The sequence below is a fragment of the Sander lucioperca genome, chromosome 21 (genome assembly GCF_008315115.2).
Source record: "Sander lucioperca isolate FBNREF2018 chromosome 21, SLUC_FBN_1.2, whole genome shotgun sequence".
NCBI lineage: Eukaryota > Metazoa > Chordata > Actinopteri > Perciformes > Percidae > Sander > Sander lucioperca.
The window spans coordinates 6,091,227-6,115,459 of record NC_050193.1 but is presented as its reverse complement, the minus strand read 5'-3'; the positions used below and the strand labels follow the sequence as shown (position 1 = coordinate 6,115,459).

Genomic DNA, 24,233 nt, shown 5'->3' with positions numbered 1-24,233 from the left:
GACGGCAAGAAAGGGCAGACTCTAAACATCAGACCAGTTCCAAACATCTGTGAAATTACTGAGTCACTGAGAAGTGAGTTTCCCAAGCATGTTTATTAAAAAACACAGATGGAAGACCTGAACAAAAAAAGACTCAAGTGAGTAAAGGTACATACATTTCAGAATTTATTTTATAGGCACTGATTGAGTCGTAATCTATCTGATTTAAAATTCTAATCTATTAATTTCCAGTACAACTTTGCATCAGTACCATACATAATTTATTTTGACACTGTCAAATAAATTGCAGCTTACAAAATAAATTGAAAATATTTTGTATTATTTATTCAGATTGGCAGTCAGACATTCAACCAGTCATAGAGGTTATTCTACCACCTTGACTTTCTTTTTACGTTTTTATAGTGCCTAAATGGTGAAGTCCACAAAGGGAACAGATGGCAGAGTAGTTTTCAGGAATATTTCTGTTATGTCCTTTTGACATTTTACTGTCCTGTGTCAGACTGCACATCTGAGGGACCTAAGTTGTTCATTACATTTCCAGACAGAGACTGTCTTTCTGCCTCTTTGTTCACTACACTAACACAGGGGTGCCCATGAAGATAAAACCGCCAGGGCTTCTTGGCCCATTCCCCATGGGACTCGATTCCAATGCGTGGTGCTGATACTATATTGTGGGGTTCTGCTGGATTTGTGTGGGGGTCCTTCTCCAGCCACACCTCTGGGTCTGAGGCTAGGTCTCGACGGTCAAAACAGCGGGGTATATTTAGAGCCTGGCACAGCTTCGAAGGGCCGTTGCAGAGCTCTTTGTCCTTAAGTTGTCGGGCTCCCTCTTTGCGTCTGGCTGCCCTCAGCTGCCTCATGACAGGCTGCCCCTGCAGGGGCTCAAGGGAGCGCAGCAGCACGGCAGCACCCTCCCCTGGGAATACAGCACACAATATGCATCAGTCAACAAGGCTCCACTCTGTCTCCTTCCTTTCGGCCTTTACCCACTGATGATGAAAAACACTGCTGTATTGATTTAATATTTTAATGATCAACACTTGTAGGAGGGCACATTAAACCAAAAAAGATTTATTTTGTTTACATGCATCAGTAGGCAAAATGGCTATCATAATGAACACCTTTGGTGGCAATGCTTTTACCTTCACTAGACACGTTCATACAGAGGTAGATGCCATAGATTGGATACACATAGATTGTGCCGGGCTTCATGAACATGGCTGTGTTCCTCTCAGTGCGTTTGCCTCCTGCTGAGTGTGATGCTTTGTCCTCCCCTCCAAGGTAGGCTTCAGTTTCTACTATTCTCCCTCGCAGCTCAGTACCATCTGCACACCTGCGGACCAACACCTGCAGGGACAAGGAACAAGACAGATTATGTTTTATTATGATTAATTTATAAATTGATTAGTCAATCAACAGTAGATTAGTTGGCAACAATTTTGATAGATAAAGCCAAAATGGCAAAAATCTGGGGTTTTGTTTTTTAAGCCTCCTGTGATAGTAAACGGAATATCTTTTGGTTATGGACTGTTGAGCCTACAAAACCAGACATTTGAAGATGTGACCATGGGCTCTGGGAAATTGTACATTTGCACACACTTAATATACCAAACGATTAATCGATCAAGCATGTACAGTAAATAATAATTAGTTGCTGTCCTACACATAAAGGGAACGGTCTGGATGCATTCTGGATTTTGCAAGGTTGTAGCTAAGTATAATCAAATGAAATACAATGTCTCAGTGTTACAGTGAAGCACTGAAGAGACTGAACTGACAGGTTACTTAATGAAGCTCCTGCATGAAATACAAAGTAACCATAGGAGGCAAGATTTTCAGATATAAGACTGCCTTGTTGTCTCAGGTCCTTGTAGCTTTGATAGATTTAAGTGTTGACAGAGTGGACAAAAGATGTCTACAGAGCATTAACGTTATATGACTTTCAGAAATCATCCTTACAAATTAACTGGATGTAAAACTATTGGTGAGATAGCAGATTACCTTGCCGAGGAATGCTTTCGCCAAACTGATGCAGGATTGGTTGAAAAAACCCTCTGCCAGTTTGTGCTGCAGATCATTCTTGGTTAAATAATGGCTTTGCTCCGTCTCAGCACTTTGAGCATTTTCACACTTCTTCTTCAGCTTGGCAAGTGAAACCTTCAGTGTCAAATCCGTCCGGTTTTCATGTTTGTTTACTGCTTGTTCGGGTGCTGCTGCTAACGTTGTCAATGCTAGCATCTTTCTTTTTCTCCTTACCATCATGTTGCCGCGAAACACTTAAAAAAAATAACAAAAAATGTATGACACCCTCACGTCTCTTTTGTAATGTCAGGAACACTTTTACATATTCTTTAAACCATTTACTTAATTATTTATTTTAGTCTTAGTCATAATTCATCCATGCTTATAGCAGATCAATGCTAGTGGTAACATACAGGAAGTAAACTATTGTTTTGTATTTCTTAAAGGGACCGCGCTACCATTTCGGTCTGACGGAGGTTGAATGTAAATCACTGTAACGTTAAATCATTGATTATGTTGAGATTTAGTGGTTCCTGTTAATTGTGTCTATCCACTGTAAGGAGGAAGTAATGTCCATCTTGTGTTTTTTCCACAAAATTATCAAACGTGACTTTGCAGCCCAACGTGTTCTTCCTGCTACAAATAACAGCCACATTTGCTGATAGTTAAACCCATGGATGTATTAAGATTAAACCCCTCTAACAGTGGCCTTTTCCTGCTGCTGTCTTATCTTTTCAGCCTCATTTGAAAACACTCCGCTCTAGAGGTTATAAATAGAGCTGGTGTTCTCATCAATGCCTGCCTGTGCCCAGGAAGTGGATGGCGCCAGTTTGGCTCCAGGCACTCTGGGTCCATGTGGCTTTCTGGAAGACAACAGTGTGTCATTCCACAGACTACAACTTTATCATGAAAGTCCAAGTTTGCTGTGCTGTTTTTCTAACGTCCTTAAATTCAGGAATTGTCGTTTGTTTATTTTAAGTCAAAGACAGTCCAAAGTAGTGTGTATTTCACATTTTAGCTGCCAAAGCTCCGCTGCTTTGTTCGACCCTCTCTCTCTCTCTCTCTCTCTCTCTCTCTCTCTCTCTCTCTCTCTCTCTCTCTCTCTCTCTCTCTCTCTCTGGTCAGTGTGCAGAGAGGGGGAGTGGCCAGCGGCTAGAGTGGCAGCAGCCAATGTGTGTTTCTTTTACTGATATTTAACAATATCTTTTGCATTTCTAATCCAAACAACGTCAAACTTGGCACTGCACTTACTCGTGCCCGTGGCAAGACACCTGTTAAGTTTGAAATCCATCGGACTAACGATTCGAGAGATATGCGCATAACACACAGACAGACAGACAGGTAGACAGACAGGCAGGCAGACAGATGTTCCTGCAATTTATAAATAGATAAGGAATTTTCCTTAGTCTTTTATTCATTAATTTAAAAGAGGAAAGCACAGAAACATAGCAATATTACAAAAAATAGTTCTCCCCCCATAGAGGCCTCTCTCCTTTGGTCAGTCAGATCTTCGGAGAGGTGCCAGAAAGTGCAGCATGCTGCTGAAGTGGCAGCCGTGTGTGCGTGCGTGCGTGCGTGCGTGCGTGCGTGCGTGCGTGTTGCATTGCAGAAATAGGTGAAGGGCACATGAGGGTAAGTTGATATACTGCAGCAACATAAGAAAGTGCCATAAAAATTCTCAGTTCAAATATTTGCATGGCTAGTTATTTGATGTCATTACACCTATTATGTAGTATCTATCATTGCTTGCTTTTGTTTTGTCAAAACGGTATAAGTTTGCAAAAGTAAAATTCTTAAATCATAAGAGTAGGTAACATAATGCTACTCTAGGATTAGGGCAGTTGTGCAGTAATTATGGATAAAATAATGGCATAAATTATTGAGCCAGGATATGATCCAAACGAAAAAAAACCTGCTGAGCATGTATAGTAGAACAGTCCTAGCATGGGTTGTTGACTTTGTCATGGCTGGTGGACCAGTGAAGGCCATTGTTTGCTTTGACTGTTTCCACTGCCTGTCAGCAATGATGCTGAGGTCTGAGCTGGGCAGCTTTCATTGTTTCTGCCATTGATAATCTTAGAAGCCACAACTTGGTTGTAGCATTGCATTCTGGATCACTTTCAATTCCAGCAGTCACCGCAGTGATAGTGACGCTAAGCAGGGACGCCAGAGACTCATCTGTGTGTGCAGATGGACGAACAGAATGCAGGCAGACTGAAAATATCTCACTACACCATGAGTCAGAGAATCCTATGAACAATAAGAGTTGATCTTCTGGGTATAATATCCTCTTGTCATGCAGTGTTTTGTTAAGGTTTATGTAAATTAAAATGTACACAGTGATATGTTTCAATTTCTTCTCACTTTTCTCAACTTTACTCAAGATTCTGTAAATATATATTCATGTACTGTATATAGTTTGAAAACCGAGACAGACTGGCATTGCTATCGTTGGTTTATATCTGGCTGTATGAAAACATTACATCAAACACATGACTGAAATGGATTGACCAAAATAATGTCACTATTTTGTCCTGCCATGTTTATGATATCTTAAGTCTGAATGTTAATACCATCAGTGAAAAAGTCTAAATGCTTTCCCTAAGTAAATTGGCACAATGCCAACATTTTATGTATTGTCTTTAAAGCTTTACTTTTTACAGATATCTTCTGTGGTAACACATTTTACAAGAATGACAAACCCTTTACCTGCAACAGTGTGGCATTAATGCCCTCAAACGGATAAACTGTGACATACAGCATGTCTACAAGTATAGTAGTACAGTGGTAGTGTTTCAGCAGAAGGTACTGCAATCATAACTATGTGAGACTTTGCTGTTGCATTTCTTTTATATGACAGTCGTAATTAAAAAAAGGACATCTCGGATGTTCTTGGTTGTAAATAAACACTGTAAACTATTAATGGCGATGTGTCATAGCTTTTGAGCGGCTGAGATAACTTCCATACTGTGTTTAAATTTGTATTGCTTACACCACGTATCATATTTATAACATATTTTAGTGTTAGCCATCCTCATTCCATTACAAGGTGCAGCAGTAAAGACTCTTATGATAGTCTAAAATGGTCTTTCAGCAACACTTTCAGAGGTCTTTTCATCATGAATTGCTGCATTCTTAATTTTCTATCTTATGTCTTTTTCTTCTTTTATCTTCTCTCTCTTTTATCATTTTCTGGACCACATGTCTGGAAAAAAAAGTAGATTGATTGAACGATGCGTGTTTAAAAATACCAAAGCATAAACACAAAGATCAGTTTTCGGTAGGATATACTTCAAATACCAAGACTCCATATCAGCCTCTGAAATAGCTTCCAAGAAACCTTTCCAGTAGTAACTTTAATTGCAATAATTTTTGTGACAAGTAATATTCTCATACACAGAGGAGCCTTCTTCCTCACCAAGCCATTGAGTAGCAGAGCCTGGTAGTTATCTGTATCCTCAGTGTTTGTGGGATTCATTATTAATTCATGATTCATGAGTCTCTTTTCTTGTTTGCTGCAGAGGTGTGGTGTGTGCTGCACAGGTGGCTGGGTTCTCACTGGGAGGGGGAAACAGGAGGGGTATTCCATGGGGGACTCCATTCACACATCTGCACAACAGAGACATCATGCTTATGGAGAAACATGTCTTTTTCCACATCTGGGATCTCATGCCCACAGGTTTTAACAGAACCACATTTAAACGTTAAAGGTTAGGGAATACCATGCATGCATGTGTCTACTGTATGTATGTGCTTTCCTTGTATTTGTCTAGACCACATGTAAAGTTCTGTTCTGCAATTATTTATATTATTTTTTTATTGTATTAGGATGCCCATTAGCTGATGTAGAACAGGAGCTACTCTTCCTGGGGTCCACACAAACAAAACATGGCAACAGATAAAGCATTTTCAGACAAAACAACCACATGAAATAAAAATAAGAAAAGTATAACTAACAATATTCTTTCTTGCAAACATATAACAATACATATTCCTCTTCTTCTCTTCTCTGCTTCTATTCATAGTCGTTAGATTCATGTACCTTATAGAACTGGCGCAGGTTTGCCTTGCACCAGCTCTTAATTATGCTGTTATAGTTTTAGACTTCCGGAGGACTTCCTTTGACACACTGAGCTCCTCTCTCCTTTCTCTTTCCATCTGTGTGCACCCATGTCCCAGAAATGCTTGTTACTAACTTAGCTCTTGGGAGCTTATTCCCCCGAGTCCTTATGTTTTTTCGCCCAGCAGTTTTCCTTGGATTAGGGTGGCACCTAAATCGTGGTTGCAGCTGTCGCCGTGGTCCTGCTCCGCACCCTTCTATGCCCTGCTACATCCTGCTACACCCTGCAGTGCCCTGCTACACCCTGCTACGCCCTGCAGTGCCCTGCTACACCCTGTAACGCCCTGCAGTGCCCTGCTACGCCATGAACTACTACTATCTAGTCATAGTTCCATTATCTTTATTATGACTATTATTGCCACTATTCATCACACCCCCAACTGGCACCGTCAGACACTGCCTACCAAGAGCCTGGGTTTGTCCGAGGTTTCTCCCTAAAAGGGAGTTTTTCCTCACCACTGTCGCACTAAATGCTTGCTCTTGGGGGAATTACTGGAATTGTTGGGTCTTTGTAAATTATAGAGTGTGGTCTAGACCTACTCTATCTGTAAAGTGTCTTGAGATAACTCTTGTTATGATTTGATACTATAAATAAAATAAAATTGAATATACACACACATATTACACTACATTTATAAGCACTGAATATACAAAAGTGAAATCTTACAACATATTAGTATACATGTAAATATTCCTATACATAAAAAGTACAAAATTTAGTTAAAAAATATGATTACAGGTGTAGGGCCATTAGATGTTGCTTTACTTGTTTTTTAAAGCTTGCTTTATTGTGTGCTTTAGCAATCTCAGCTGGAAGTGAGTTCCATACAACCATTCCTCAATACTGTACATTACTTTGATTGTGTTTTGGATTTAGGAACTATGTAAAGACCTCTGTTGGCATGTCTGGTGGAGTATGTATGTGTGTTAGAGCTGAATGTGAGTTGACTATATAAACAATTAGGAATTTTCAATACATTAATGTTTTTAACAAAAACCAGGAGTGATGCTGATAGCCTCTCTTCAACTTTCAACCAGGAGAGATTGCCATGCATGTTGTTTACATCAGACCTAAGTGTACATCGAAGGGCAAGACGAGCTGCTCTGTTCTGAGCCAGCTGCAGTTTTCATAGATCCTTCTTTGCAGCACCTGGCCATATCATTGGTCAATAGTCTAGATGTGATAAAACTGCATCAGGTGACTTGAGATTTGGGTTTAGAGAGTTTAGTTACCACTTATTCAGCAGAGACACACTTGAAAAACAGAAACAATTCTGTAGAATTTACTTTTTAAACCTAATAAATAGTCAATAAAATCATAGTTATTTTAAACCATATAGTAGTTTCAAAGCATGCAAAGCACACAAAAATTGTCAATAACAGTTTGAGAGCTGTTTTAGTAGATCATTAAATGACAAAAACCCAGCCTTCCATTTGTTTGGTTTATTGATTGAGCCTGCACTAAAATATCCAGCCCCCTGACCTTTCAGTCTACTCTGATAACAGCTTCCTTGTCTGAGCTCACACCTGTGGCTCTCTGAGGGAACAACCGTTGACTTAGGTAGAGGGGAGGGCTGTCTGCAGGAGCTCACTGGTCTTATCACAAAAAACAAGGGAGTAATCTGCTCAACATGACCACACAGCAAAAAAAAAAAAAAAAAAAAATCTGCCCTCTTTGTTTTCTTCAACAGCCTACTTCTGCTATGGTATTTAGCAGCAGTACAGTTGGTTGCCTTTTGCCAGTAATGCACAGTATGTGGTCTGTCATTGAATGTTAACCAGCATGCACTGCATTTTAACTCAGTGACTTCAGCTCTACCCAACTATTGATTGTGTGATCATAGCTAGTTGCAAACAAAATCCTAAGTTACCAATATTATATACTATCAATGGACCCCTAAAAGCATCATAAATAAGTCCCATGCTTGCATTTGGCTTCTTTCGAATATTTCTTTGGTTTGGTAAACTATGTCACCATGTACAAGCAAAAACCTCTCTGGTGTTAACCCAGAAATGGTCTCCCTTCCACTTCTTTGCTTGGTTGAAGAAAGAGGAAGCAATTTATGGACTGTCTGACGATGTCTCTTTGCTTAAACATTACCCTTGCACTCAACCCTTTTATCTGTGTCTGATTGATGGGGCTTCAGGGAGCATTGAGTGCTCCTACAGGTCCTGTGTTGCTTCCTAATTGCTGCCTTTGCCCCAGCTTCAACCCTCCTCAATCCTAGAGGAACAACTTCATTGTATCAATCAGAGACAACCAGTAGGCCACTGAAGGGTACTTATATAGCTGAATACATATAAAAGAGTTGGTGAAGTCCAATAAACTCCTGTGGTGGATATGTGCCTATGGAGCATGTCTCTGAATTAGCTTGATTTTCAGTGGGCCTATGTCATGCTGGCAGGGACGAGACCTGTGGGTGCAAGACAGAGAGGAGACTTGAGCTGAGAGGAAGCTCTAGCCTTTCATACTGTGAACTACAAACAAGACCAGTTGTGAGACCTGTCGGATGTGTGCCTGCTGTATATTTTGGTTTTTGAACAGTCTTGATAAAAAATAAGGTTTTGGATGTTTTTTGCTGCAGATATTACTCACTGCTGCGGAGGAGGTGTTACAAAATTTCACAACCACACTTTAGACAGTTATTATATTGGAAAAACTGTATCGATCTGCTATTTTAAGTAGATCTGTAAAGAATATTATTGAATATAAAACTCAAACACTCTTATGACCCCTTGTTGTGGTAACACAAACAAATCACCTGCCCCTTCAGCATAAAAATGAGATCATATTATGCCTTCATATATTTGAACAGCACAAAGTTCAGTGGTGAGTGTCTTAATCAAGAAGCACATCAAAGTAACCAAGGAGACTTTTCCAGGAACCTGAGCCACTTGTGCCCTGAGACCTCATCTGAGGAAAACTGCATACTTGGTGCCCCTTGTCAGCACCTCAGAAACCGTCTGCTTCCTAACATCCATCATTTTCCTAGAGAATATTCCCAGGTGGATCTGAGCTTTTACTGAAATCATGATGAAATGCACTGTAATGGTTGTTTCATTAGATTGAGCAGCAGCCTATATTACCTGATGCAGAGTGGCTCCATTTCCTCTCCAATGGCTCCAGTTCTCTTTTACTCTTTAAGTGTGTGCACTCCTGTTATTTCTTTTAACAGATTTAAATAAGATAAAAAACCCAGAAACGGAAGTGACTCCTCAGAGGAACATTGCCTGTAATACAGGTGAGTTTTTTTCAATACATTCAAAATGTATAAATATGCAGTCACAGAGATAATTGCTATGAAAATGCCTTTGACTCTGATGGTCTCACACTTGGGAATGCCCATGAGGTTTGGGTGTGAATTAATGATTAAGACATGACTGCAGAATCCTATAAGCCAAGTATGGGAGGAATCCCAGCAACAATAATGGGAAAATAATGGCATACCACACATGTGAATCTAATTTTTGTGTGCATTTGTGGTAGATTCATTTGTCTATCTATCTATCTATCTATCTATCTATCTATCTATCTATCTATCTATCTATCTATCTATCTATGTGAACATATCCTGACATTGACAATCACATTCTTTACCATTGCTTTTGAGTTATTTTTATGTTGTTGTATACTATAAGTCTTGACAAACTAAACAAGACAAACCAGTAGCAGCAGCAAACAAGTGTTCAGGCTTAGTTTAATAGGCCTCAGTCAGCCATATTAACATCAGCAGACCCAAACTCCAGGCTCATATGACCCTGGTGTTATATGCTCATGATTTGAAGAAAATGTGTTGGATTTATATAATAGTTAATAGACAATCCGTTTCTTCATTGGCTCAGAAATAAAGCACAACTGTATAATTCAACTAAAATGTAATGTGAGCACAGGGTTCAGTGATATCTTGTGACGCTATGATCATCATCATGTCATGTGGCAACATTGCATGATTTGTCTAGGAAAGGACCAACAATTGGGGAAAAACATGAAGGTTTACATAATACATTTGTAATAGTCCTTTGACATGTTAACCTAATGTATTTATCAACGTCTATTTATATTCATCATTTCAGTTGTAGACACAGTTGTAGTTGTATAGGCTTGCTGAAATATGATTTTAAGTGGTTACAGATCACATGATGCTCAACAGTTATATTAGAAAATCCATCATTTGGGGTTGTGTGACAAAATAAATCCCTAAATTTAAGAAGTAAGCCCAGAATAAACATATTTGATGAGTATGCAAAGTGGGGGAGGAGGATCGTCACATCTCAAATATCTGATGACCCCTTCAAGTGTGCTGAATGTGATGCGCCTAACCTCAAATGAATCGTGGGAAGTTTATTTTTCTGTACAGTATGTACTCATCTATGAAAAAATCATGAAGTCAGTCACAATTTTATTCTATTCTATTCAATTAATAAGGTTGTGCAGGTCAGCCATTTATTGGACAAAGTTCTGAGTGCAAACACTTGCCTACGTATTTACCTTTGTACCAAATGGAGTGCCTTATTGTTTTGTATTGTCTAGGCTCTGAAAGTACCTACAGTTCCTACTGGTGACTGAAAAAGTCCAATCTCCAGGTTTTGTTATACGCTTTATTGCTATGTTATATGTGTAGTGAAATACAGAGTGGCATACTCTAAAGGCTGTGCTATAGTGTTTAATAAATAGTCTACTAATAATTAAAATAAGAGCAAACATTTAGAAAATAATAAGAAAAGCAATTCCAATATAATAAAACTAATTCTGCTTTTAAAATCACAAAATAAGAAATATCACCTTTTTGTAATGGTACATCATTATGGCATGTCACTAAGACTTTTATTTTGAAATCTCCCTATAAGTTGTTGTTACAACATGCTGTTTGCTCATATACGCCATAAAACACGCATTAGGCCCATATTAATCAAATAGGTCTGTGTAGATAACAGGTGCAGTGGTGACCCAGGCTGAGGATAGGGCAGACAAAATAAAAGCCGCTTATAACAAGTAATTTGACTTACCCAGTGTGTTTTTACAGTGCTCCAATCTTATTGGTCAAGTACAAGGTTTAAGTAGCCTCTTTGGTCATGATTTTATTGACACAATGCTTTTTACATTATTTTCAGTCACAAAGGTTTAGGCTAGGTCAGTTTTTAAAAGTAATCCACAACAAGTTACTAATGTAATTGTGTCTCCGTTTTAACACTTACTAATGAATTGTCCTGTTTTTATTTTCCTTTCATGCTGTTTCTCCCTGTTTTATATAGCAAATGTTACTACTGTATATCTTTTGTCTTAGAGCTGGCTTAGAGCTAACCAAACGTACAATCACTTCTAACTGTATGCTGTACCGTATTAGCCCAGTAGAGCATACTGATGAATTGTGTCTCTGTTTTAACACTTAGGCTACTAATGAATCATTATGAAATGATTATTATAAAAAATATTGTTGAATTAATAAGGCTACAATTTCAATACTATAGTCATTACACATATAGCCTATTTGAAGGGCCCAACTGAGGATTTTACATTTTTGGAGGGAATCACTGTAAATGGAGAGATTTAAACCCCGGTTTCAGTCCCCAGACCCAACTCTGGCTGAGGATATCGCTTAGTCACCGGAGTTCACCGGGAGAAGCAGCGCCTCCCTGTGTACACACCGATTGGTTAGTGATCTTGACGGGCTTGCCTTCTCCTCAGACCGTCTCCAGTCCAGGGCGGGGCTGACTCTCCGCCAAACTGAATTAGGCTACAACCGGCAGAAGAAAACTTACCCAGGGTCGATTCATGGAGCAGTGTGGGAATGCCCTTTCCGTAGGTGGGAAGCAGAGAACCGGACGGCAGCACATTTCGGCCACATCGACCTGGGCTGCCTCTGCTGCTGGTGTGATCAAGAGTGACTACATTTAATTCCACGGCACCGGGCTTGGTTTAAAGACATCTGCAGGGTGGAAAAAGAAGCGCGTTTATTCCTGCGCCTCTATCAGGATGATGTGACAAATCACTCATCTGCTGCCTGACAGGAAAAAATTCGTGAAACCGGATTTTTTTTTTCCACTGCTGGAGATCATCTGAGCTGGTTGTTGTAAGGGTAAGTTGTGTCATTATTTGATGACTGTCTCCTGTGGTCGCCCATACGGAAGGCAGCAGGCGTAGGAAGCGCTCACGCGTCGTGATCGAGGAGGATAAACGAGCTTATAGGCTACTAATAGATAGAATTATTGGTCAATTGGTCGACATGGGAATCCTTCACATATAGGCTGGACATAGTAAGCAGAACATAATTTAGGTTACAGGGTGCAGTGCTTGTAGTGGAGTTTTCATAGTGAAAGTAGTAGGCTATTTATAGTGCTCATGTAGTATAATTGGGGCTACCTTTAGGCCCAATCACCTTTTTAAAAACATTTAAGAGATGGTAATGTGTGAAATTACCTTCATATCCAAAATGAGCCACAGGCTAAGAAGCTAAATTACTTTTATTTTTTACTTAAACTTTGCCAAATTCAGGAGAGATTACTTTCATTAGAACCAAGGTTTAGGCAACATGATCTCATGTGACTGGAGGCTGATGGAAGATGGCTCGGCCTAATTGTAATTTTGTACACAGGAATGTAGGCTACCTAAATTACTATGTTGTTGACTAATCATGTAACACATCATGCATAAAGTCACACCATGATGACCTCACTCATCCTTCTCCCAGTCCTCCTCCTCTTCCTCCTCTTCCACCTTCTCCTGGTTATTATCAGCACCATCACCATAATTTTCATCAAAGGCAATCATGAATGTTTATGCATGTTTCTTTAAATCAACAAATAGCAGCACCACACATTTGCTTTGCTATTAATGACTACACACAAATGTTACATCATTTATGATGAAAAGAGCAGCAGACAGCATGCGCTTCTCATATCATCTCCTTGCACTCGAACCCTTTGAACCTGAAAGTATTATTTCTTCTTGTTTTCTTCCGAATTGTGGCTTTCATGAGGCACTAACACACGTTGACTCAAAGTGACTCATGGCAGACAGTCACAGAAGGGCACAAATTCCACAAAATCATACACATGGAGGGGCCAACTAAATGTCTAGATTTGACTCATCAGAGGTTGAAAGCTCCAGGAAGGCAGCTCACATATTAACAAACTGCAAACTTGTTGACATCGGAAAGGTTACGCGCTCCAATGTCCTACAATACCTGGGCAGACTGAAGTGAAACCATAGACGTACTGTATTAGAAACTGCTGAGTTATTTTGGCAGACAGGACATAGGAGCACATGGCCTGGTTTTTGTGCCCAGTGTTCCTGAAACCTTATCGCAAGGAGGGAGGGGGATCATGGCTCGGATGATGTAATCACACCAATAAAGCAGGGCTCTGATGTGTGATAGTGGCAGTCATGCTCATCCTCTGTATCTGATCCAACTGGACCCCAGAGAGAGTATTCCCAATGTATGTGTGTGTGTGTGTGTGTGTGTGTGTGTGTGTTTGTTTGGATGTTTATGTGGGTGCATGTGGGTACGTGATACTTGGAGGGAGCTGGGAGTAGCTCTGCTGAGGCAGGTGGACCATCCAGACTGGCCTGTGTTGACTAGCTGGTATGTGAGTTTTCCAGGGGGCTGTTGAGGGGGCCAAACTGTAGTCATGCCTGCATGACTCATGGCGCGGTATCTGTCTGTCTGTCAGTCTGGCCAAGTGCACAATCCTGTACAATTCCTTCATAATGTTGCCTTCAAAAGAGCTACAGAGCATGATTTTATCAACCTTCATTCATTGCCATTCTTTGATAGATATTTCTTTCCATACATCTCAAAGCATGCATCATTACGCAATAGCACCATAGTTTTTCACAAGTGGCCTAATCACTTCAAGATGATGCATCTGGGGCATTTCCATCAGAATTTTATCTCTTTTTGACCTCACCCTTTTCAATTTAAACTAATCTTTTCCTACATGTTCACCTATGAGAGAGTGTAAGAATGTAGTTTGATTATTTTTTTTGTAATATGTTATACATATATGTACATAAACATTATATGTTATAGGGTATATACTCCTTTACATCTCAGTTTTCATGTTGTGTCTGCTATTGGTTGAACAACAGCAGACTTCTGAGTGTATGGTGGGTAGGTCAGTCTACCACATGAATCCTTCATTTTATAAATGTTTGAGTGCTGTTGTTATACACATTTTTTGCAATTCAGATTAAAGACATGGATTTATTTATTATGGACCAAAAGTATTGAAATTGTGCATAACCTTGTTTGTAAGCTGTCCATTAATCGAAAGACCATACTGAAATGTTTATTTTTTTAGACATCTGTGTCTTTAGGCGGGTTGGTCGTCCAATATGAGTCATTCTGGTTAATCAAACCACGTTCTAACACTCTCTCATATAGGTTAACATGCAGGAGAATTTTCCTTTAAATCCAGAGGTCAGAAAGTGGTTGATTTCTGAGGGAATGCTCCACCTTCAAGCAGGACACCGTCATTTAGCCAAGAATGGTTTTTCTTTGTAGATTTGATGCTCTTCTGATGAGATGACGCACAACTACAAAGCAGCGATAGATTTCCTGGAAGAAGCCCTCTGAAATCTGCCTATTCCCGAACATGGGTGTACTCTTTGTGATTGTTGTCATTTTCTTCAGTCTCTGGACACAGTTCGCTCTGAGTTCAGGCGAAATGAGCATTACAGTTGAACAGTCCCATGTGTGCAGAGCACATGCTTCTCTAAATAACCTTAGGCTCTTTCTCCAACAAACACATCTGTATCACAAGTCAAAAGTTTGTTCACTTGAGAATCCTGTTTTCGGATGCGACCTGAAGTTTACATTTATTACTGACCAGGTAAAGTTGCTCTGACCATATGTTAAACGAATAATAACAAATAATATGATGGTATAACATACTGTATTAAGTCTGTCTCTTTCTGTATTATTCAATGAGCACTTCCACTATCCACTATAGTCCACTATATGGATCTCTATCCTTTAGGAATAATCTTATGATTCTGCGTGCTTTTCATATAAGCATTTCACATGTTCACATTCTGCTAAACCCTGACAGGATGCTGATTTTCACATAAAGTTCCATTAAGCAGTGTTTTAAAAAATCCAAACCGTATAACAATATCATTTAATATTCTATAATCTATATCTGCTTATTCTAGTTTTCCAACTCTTCAGTGAGCCTAAATGATTCTTACTTTATAAAATATATCAAAACACAAGAAACCATGTTTTTTTTAGTGCTGCACTCTTATACTTCAGGAATCATTATAGAAATTGTGTGCCTTTTTTTTACTCTCCCTTTGCAGAAAATCTGCTCAAGATATTTATTATATTTGGAAACTTTAGGGTCTTGACTTTAATTTCTGTTGGTTTAAACAGTGCTTATCCACTTATTCTAATATTGTTGTGATTGACCTACTCACTTGTTCGTAAAAGCTTAATGAGTTTAAGTAATATATAGCTGAATTACATATTTCTCTGAGACTGTCATCATGGGCAGCTTTGTGTGAAAACTGCTACGGTGAAGATTGTCTCCTCGGTTGATTTGTAAATGTGGGGCATGGCAGCAGTATCTGGAGAGGTCAAACATGTTAACCAACTTGTTCTGCTACTTTGGAGACAATACGCATGCTTTCCTGCTAAATATTTTGGTTACAACTGTTCCCACAACTGAGCTCTAACAGACATTAGCATTAAAAGCATGTCAGGTATGTTTTTACAGGGGATTGATGGCGAGAGATCCCACAGGCAGTATTTGATCTAGTTCTCGCTGGTACTCGCTGAGCTCGTAGCTTTTTTTACTTTAATGTGGTTATGGTTTTGACTAAGTTTTTAGCCACAGGAACAGTGATTTGTCTTGCATGTCAAATAATGTGGCATTTGTGAAAAAACAGAAACCGTGTTGTGTCTCCTGTGTCTGTAATACATATGCATTATGGAATGTAAGCACATTCTGCCTTATTATCAGAGGGAAAAAACCATGTATTTTTGTGGTGCATTGGTTTTAATAATACACAACGTGTAGTGTGTTTGTTGCTCATACAGATTATCATCTTATGGCTGCTTGTTTGACTGCAAGCTTGCTCTGTTGACGGCTCTGTTGTGTGACTCACAGCCGTTGAATCCCATTCTTCCCATGACATCTTGGTGGTGGCATGATGCAGCGGCAGCTATGACGGGGAAGTCATTTGTGATGTAATGCTGTACTGCAGGAACAGGGCTATTTCAGGGCTACCTGTGAGCCTCCAAGGCCTCCATTTACCCACATGCAACCCTGCCCTTCTCTCAGTCAGCACCTCATCTGTCATGAGCCAGACGGCCATACATGAACCAGCATTCACAGAATTTACTAGAAACTTTTGATGCACAGGTTTGGAGAAAATTGGAGGAGTGACTAAATTGAAAGTACAGGTTATTATGAATTGTTTTTACAGTTATTTGGTTCAGGCCAACATTAGGCTGTAGCTGAGATGAAAACGTCTAATTTGGGGTTTTTGTTCCAGTAGCTTGTGTTCTCACTGACATGTTGTCTGAGGCTGGTTAACCTCAGGACAATGCTCATTTTCAGGGCTGTGGGAATTCTTCCCAGTAGGCTAGTGCTTATAGACAAACGGCAATGGCTCCTTGAACTTTGATCTTCCTCTTTAAGCGTGAAGAGCTCTTTGAGTGTGTGTCCACAGATAACTCAATAAATATCTTTCTTAACCTAGTGCCTCGAGACTGGAATATATATGTCAAATATGTTGCAATTTGTGTAGTCTTAACTGGGTGAAATCACTTGACAGAGGGTTTTGTTTCAAAGCTCACACAGGGTTAAAAAACAGTAGTACAACTTGATGGGCTATTCATTGCAGTGTAATTTTTAGAAATGCACTGAGTTTTGTCCAGATGAATATTATTACTTTGCATTTTAACTGTTCATTGGAGATGGGTTGTCCTGCATGAGTTAAAAAGCTACCTAAAAAGAAAAAAGCTACAAAATCTGCCAACCCAAAAGTTCTTGGTTTGTCCTCGTAAATAAAGGATTTAATCGATAAAGCATTTACTTACAATGCTTAAAACCTTTCTAAAATTTTATTTTTTACAGAAGAGTTAGACGGACCAGAACATAATATTCAAAAATACATCCAGAAAATGTTGTTTTTTCTTGCTAATCCACAGTGGCGACTGTAGTGCAGCACAGGGCTCACATGCTGTAATGACAACACTGTGTTGTATTCTGTTTACTTTTTCTCAGACCAGAAACCCACTCAAGGAACACAATATCCCAGTACTTTTACAACAGCGATGAGGGTGCACTTTTAAATAGGATAGCCCCCCCCCCCCGCCTCTATCTTTGGCACAGTCGGTCGTCATACCTAGAGGCTGTGAATCCTCATTGTATACCAGACTACTAAACTCAAGTGGACTGTTCCCTGAATGGAGCTGCACTGCACACATGCAGTTATATCTAGACAGTCCCACCAACATCACATACCATGCGCCAAACTCACTGCAGCAACTTTCCCAGAAATGAGGGTGTGTTTTGGAATCCTCTGTGACTTTTCTTTTACTGGCTTTTTTCGGAAGATCTTAGTCGGTTTGAATGCTCTTTTTTGACTGAACTTCAACCATTTAAGTGTTGAAATACGAGTGTTTTCATTGTGTTACTAAAGTATGCCCATGGTGGATCTTAAAGGTACAATATGTAATACTGACAGCTAGTGTTTAAAATAGTTACTGCAGTGCAAATTCAAAATACTTGAGCGAGTTGTCTCCCCCGCCCCCTCCTCCCCAGACTCGAAGTTCACGTTGGTTGCCAGGCTGAGACTGGAGCATCCAACAATGTTGCTAGACGCTTGTCTCACATAGCCAGACATTACTTCACAACACAGGGGAGAAGCTAACGTTAGATGCTGGCTATATTGACATAAAAGCCTGTGCTCACGCAGAGCTCTGTATCCAACTGACAGACACACTTTTTCGGCATAGAATTACAGTAGGAACCGCTAAACACACTGCAAAGTCAAGGTCCTCTCTTCCCGATTTACAGCCCCCTTCTTTTGGCTTCAAATAACACACCGTTGTCGGCTACGGCCACTGAGCAGGCTACACGTAAACAACCGTAGCCCGCTTGCTTGGTCCTCGGTAACGTTAGCAGTTAGCAGGGTTAGCATGGCGGCGTTAGCCAGGACCAGTCGGGATCACTTTACTGGCTGTGTCTCAATTGTTTTTGCGAGTAACAAACTTGGGTACTCTAGCTATATAATTCAACGTGAGTAGCTACACAAATGTTGAAATTGTTACGGAACGGCACAGGAGGTGGAACCCAAAAGCAGACAAAAAACACAATAATCAAGATTAAGTGTTTAATGAGTGAAATATATACAATAATTGTGCTGGTGGCAAAAATGAGGGTTGTGTTGAGGGAATCCAGTGGTGAGTGGTGGGTGCAGTGCGCTCTCCAGAGCGTACCCAGTGAAGTGGTGGCATTGACCATGTGCTAAGGCCTCCTCCAGAGTCCAACAAACAATTGAGTTTGAGTCCAATCCTTACAGAGAGAGAGAGGAGCAGGCGGGATGAGCAAGCAGGCAGGAAGGCAGGCAGGCAGGAGTACGAGCAAGCAAGGCAGGCTGCAACAACAGATAAACAGAAAATATTTTAGCTACACAAGCTAAAACACCAGGTAAACAGATAACACAGGGAGCCAGGAGTGCAACTATACCACACTGGTAGACGGTACGATCTGGCAATGAGTGGATCACAGAGCCAGCCTTAAATACTGCAGGAGGGTGATTAGGGAATGAGCTTCACCTGGAGCCACCTGCCAGCTAAGCCACGCCCACAACTCAGTCATCGGCACAGGAGGGAGGAACATGAGGGAAAACAAACAAAAAACAACACAGAACAAAAAGAAGCACGGGCTGCCATGATGACATCATGACAGAAATGACATAAAATGCCCGTCCCTAGTAGCTGTGATAAGTTATCCTGAAGCTAATGCTTACCTGTTCAGGAGGAAATTAGCCAACTCTGCATCCTTTTGGGCTCTAAGCTGTCTCCATCTTTAAAATACATCTCCAATATTTACCCGGGGTTTGTTACGTCTCTGGTCACGCAACTGTTAGTAACATGCCGTTTTTTTAATGTCGGGTAGAATCTGTCTCCGTTGATCCCATTCGTTCGTTTGTTTGCTGCTTTCATGGCTGTACTAACGTTTCAGCTGTAGCGTGCTGGATTTACAGGTATATCTGGCAACCCAGCCTGGCTGTGAAACTGGGCAGTTGATAACAACACACAGGCCAAAACACAAACAGAAATTCCGTCAGGGAACGGAAATTTCAAAAGTTAGATAGTATTTCAACTAAGCATGTTTCCTTAAAGTGCCCATATTATGAAAAAAACACTTTTTCTGGGATTTGGGGTGTTCTTTTGTGTCTCTGGTGCTTCCACACACATAAAAACTTTGAAAAAAATCCATCCATGCTGTTTAGAGTGAGATACAGTTTCTGAATGTGTCCTGCCTTCAGTCTCTGGGTGAGCTGTTCAAAATCGGCACGGCTTGTGACGTCACAAGCCGAAACGAGCAGGCTAACCGCAACCATTAGCTCGTAGCGTTAGCATGCTAACGCTAAATCTAAAGCTAGCATGCTAACGCTAGCATGCTACCTCGTTCTCAATAGCAAAGCACTGCTACAACACACACAAGTTCACCATAATCTACAAAAGAACTACTTACATGTGAGCCCTCATTTAGAAGTCTCCCAGCTAATCCTGCCTTGTAACTGACCGAAGTTGTAGAAACAGCCTTTCTTTTACTGTCTATGGAGCTAGCTAGCTGACATGATCTACATCTGAGCTACTGCACATGTGCAAGTGCAATCAAAGATAGTACAGAAGAAGAAGAAGAAAAGAGGTCTCACTCTGTACCTAAAACAGAGACCAGCTGAAAAGAGGATCTGCAGCAGTGAGAGAGAGCACTGCAGTACAACAAAAAGATGGTGTTTTTTGAAAATTAAACCATGTAAACCTATTCTGGTACAACCTTAAAATACAATTATGAACCTGAAAATGAGCATTATATGGCTGCTTTAATATCTGATAACACATTGGGGTCATTTATGGATTTATTACAGTAAATATATTACATATGGGACCTTTAAGTCCTATTTAGATGTTTCAGTTGTGCTTTTATACAAATAGGTTTTGGTTAATCTGTTGGACTGTGTTAATTTTTTTTTTTTTACAAGCCAGGTGCCATTGGCATATTATCAGATACACCTGATCCCGTAACTCTTAACTTTCTTTTTCTACTGCCTCTGCTTCTCTTCACACCCATGCCAACTTTTCCTTCCATTTGCCAGTTGACAGAGCTTGTAATGCCGCTTGCCAGGGAAAATGATGTAAAGCCTCTCTTTTATGGTGCCCAGTTGATCACGCCCAGTTATAGTGAAGGCATCATGCTGGAAGCGTAATATGTGGTAAAGCATATTCACTCAGAACTCGGCAAACACAAACATGAACAGTAATGCAAATCAAAAGTAATTTATTCCTGGACACTGTCAGGGTTTGTACTCCCACTCTGGGAAGGTTTTCTTTTCTTGTTTCACTTCTCTCATCTTGTCTGAACTAGGCATTCTGTCTCCTCACCAATATTGTATTTCCTGATCATTTGTAAGCAAGTAAGTAATTGAGTATTTGTCACTCTGGCATGACAATATTTGCTTGTTGTCAAACCATGAGCAGAGTAAGCAAGCATCCCTACATGTGTGTATGTGACCTGGGGGGAAAACTGACTTTATTTTATAAAAAGAGTCAGTGTGTTTTCTTCAGTTAAATCAGGATTGAGGAGGCCTCCCTCTCACTGGGGCTGTCACTGTCCCACAGGACCTGCCCCAGCCTTCCCAGTTTTCCTGTGCTTTTGTCGGGACTTTTCCACTGATCTCTTGGCCCAGCTGCATGGCTTCATTCTTCCTCCTTCCTCCCCCATCATCCTTGCTTTTACATCTCCCTGATCCCAGCTCAGAGACCCTGGCCTCACCTCTGGGTGTTCCCCTGGGTGCCCCCTCACTTTCTCAAAGTAGCCTATAACAGAGGCTGTGGAATTTCTAAAAGAAGTGAAATTACACTTAACAGAAAGTCAGTTATTTTACCCTTGAGTCTGAAATATTCAGTTGTTTAGGAAGAGAAACATGCATCTGTGAATGTTCTTATTTATCTGAAAGGTCTTTCTGAGAACTGTCTTTTGAAAACCAGTCATAGAAATGGCGCCACCTTGATGAGTGATTCTCACTTGCTTTGACACAGACCCAAATCTCATCTCATATTTATCTGAATCATTGCTCCACCATCTACGTTGTTCACAGCCTCTGCCAAAATGCATTGTGACCCACATTTATGTCCCCCCACAATAGCTGAGTAACTGTCAGAGCAACAGATTTTGCCTGTGGGTTGGAAATGTCGGGTACTATATCAGAAATACACTGTTGGTGAACTTCATTTTATTTCTTTTCTACACAATAGTTTGAGCAGAGGGTAGTTTGTAGTTGATTTATGTGGGATTGATTTGTGTGCTCTTCCCATCACATGCAGCGCTGGGAACTAGAGCATAATGTAGCTTCGAACAAGCACTTATCTGTTGGTCAAACTTGATCTTCCATAAGTCATTCCCAATCAGATAAACTTCATTTTAATGATGGCACTCTGCCTTTTCTGCTTTTCTTTCATCCGCATATTTGCCTGTGTATCAGATGAAAGAGATTCAAATGAGTTGTGTGTTGAACAAAAGGTTCCCCTCTGTATTGGAGGGAGGGGAACCTAAAGATTAAATAGGTCTCTGCGGCTGTTGCCTCTGCAAAAATAAAATAAAGTCCTCCTACCTGTGACAGAATCAAGTTTGTACCGTCGTCCCAAACAGAAAATCTGGCTCTATGTGACAATGATATGTGACACTCAATGTGTTATGGCGCAAAAGGAGGTTGCTGGCACAACAACCTCAATTGAAATTCCCTGTCCTTCACTTGACTGTAAACTCTGACTATGCACATAGTATACACACCGCACACTCGCCCACATGTGTACATATATTCACAGCTTGCAGTGGGGTTATCAATGCAGTCAATAATCTGTACTCTGGGCTGTAACAGGTCTGCAAATCTTTCAAGGATAATTTTATTTATTTGAGTGATTACAGTGTATCATCTGGAATTTTTAAAAGATTGAAAGGGTAAAAAAAAAACTTTAATTAGAACTTGCTATGAGGGTTGAGTCATTATGAAAAAAACGAAAGAGGCTTTGAATCAAATTACTAATACAGTCCAGGGTATTCAAAAGAATAAATTAGTAAAACATTTAAATATTTTAATATTAGATTGAATGATTCATTATCTTGATCATGACTAGTAAGTGTTTCGTTTTTCTTACCGTGGTATAGGTACTGTGTATTTACACATGTTTTTTTATCTCACAATCCTTGATATGGGTCTTCCTCCTCTTTTGTTGATACAGGTTCACTTTAGTGTGCTTTTCGAGACATTTAGCAATGAATTTGGACTCGTAAGAAATTAATTGAAGAGGGGGTTTCCAACTTGTTCTTTTTTTAAGAAAAAAGGATATTGTTAATTAAAATTTTTCGACACATAAATTACATTTTAATCCTCAAATCCTGAAGATATTTACTGTAGTCGTGAGTAATATGTTGGTCTAATGATTTTGAGGTGGAATGAAAGTGTTTTGGAAAATTTAATTAGGCAATTTGTTAACCTCTCAAGTCCATCACCATCATGTTGTGGATTACTTTGTCATTTGAGAAGCTACATTTTATAGTAATGGTAATTTAATAAGAATTCCATTATTCCTTATTGCCTTTGGAAACCCCTTTAACCGCCGACTTTGTAGAGCTCTGTGACATGAAAAACCAGACAGCCAATCTCTCCTCTGCTTGAATCCATGCTAATATTGCTAATTCCCTTTGTGCCAGTGCTACAGGCCACACATCATCTGCTCTCTTCAATAGAAGTGTCAGCTTCAATGTCACACTACACACACACAGATCTCTCAGAGGCAACTCTGTGCCAGGCCGGAGTGGGCTGCTGGCCTGAAGGCCTAACATTTTCTGCATACAGTGACATATGCTTCATCATGGACAGGGATGGGATGTGTATGTTTACACATGCAATGTGGATATGTTCCTGTGCATGTGAGCAAGTGTATGTTGTTTCCGTGGCTGTGTGGACCGGACACGGAGAATGCGCCCGGTCTGCAGTGTGTTTCCTGCCTTCGTTTTGCACGGCTCCCCCTCCTCTGCTCTGCACTTCCTTCCTTCCAGCACTCCTCTGTAAAATAAGCAGTAACCTGACCTCTCTCCATGCTGGTGGTCTCCCACAGAGGATGTGAGATGACAGAGCTGATGGCTCTCCTTTGTGAAGTATTTTTAATCCTGTTGATTGATTAGATCAGAAAGATCAACCTAAACAGTTGTGACAGTAGCATGACACTGTTGTGTTTTCTCTGTTTTTATTACTTCATGTTTACCTTGGATATAGCTTTTGTCCATTAACTGTGCACGCCAATACGACATCTCTGCTAAACTATAATGGAGTTATAGATGCGCCTCACCCTGACTAATTATCTCAGCTGGGAATTTGCTTAGTGCGCCATTTCCATTGATGGAGGAATGAAAACTTCAGCTTGCTCTTGCTTTTTTTGACTACAATCAGGCTGCACAATGACCCTTGTTCAGCCCAGTCCACATCAGGCCATACAATGCAGCTTTTTGTAGGCTTGATTCAGGCTGATATCATGCTGGAAACTATTTAGATGGGGATCACATGTTGTCAGGGCACACTGTTTCTGAGATTCTCCTCTTACTCACTTAAAGAGAGAATGTCAAACCTCCCGTAGACAATGAGGTGATTGTACTCTCAGGACACTTTTGGGAGGACTGGGCGCTGCAAGAAAGATGGCTTACTTCCCTTTGTTGTTGTCTAAAGCGTCTTCCCATAGTAAGCCATAAATCTAAGATGTTGCATCAAACCAGGGCAGATCAAGGGGTGAGAAATACACTACAATATTGTCAGATGGGAGAAGGCTGATGCTCATGTTATTGATCTCCTGAT

At 40.3% G+C, this 24,233-nt stretch overlaps 2 protein-coding genes across 5 annotated transcripts in view; one reads left to right on the top strand and one right to left on the bottom strand.

Annotated features, from left to right (window-relative positions):
* Window positions 1-305: 305 nt before the first annotated feature.
* Window positions 306-2,482, bottom strand: mpg (N-methylpurine DNA glycosylase). Its single transcript, XM_031312993.2, has 3 exons — window positions 2,002-2,482; window positions 1,143-1,347; window positions 306-916 (listed from the first exon to the last, which is right to left on the bottom strand). Exons 1-3 carry the CDS (start codon window positions 2,260-2,262, stop codon window positions 483-485), a joined length of 900 nt encoding a protein of 299 aa, XP_031168853.1. The 5' UTR covers window positions 2,263-2,482; the 3' UTR covers window positions 306-482.
* A 9,340-nt stretch (window positions 2,483-11,822) lies between these two features.
* Window positions 11,823-24,233, top strand: part of rhbdf1a (rhomboid 5 homolog 1a (Drosophila)) — a 30,336-nt gene continuing 17,925 nt past the window's right edge. For 2 of the 4 annotated variants that reach the window (XM_031312672.2, XM_031312671.2), the window contains exon 1: window positions 11,823-12,219. The gene's annotated coding sequence lies outside the window, so the exon portion shown is untranslated. Of the gene's footprint in view, window positions 12,220-24,016; window positions 24,168-24,233 lie in introns of those variants that run through there. The other 2 variants (XM_031312673.2, XM_035996860.1) reach the window with 2 other exon arrangements.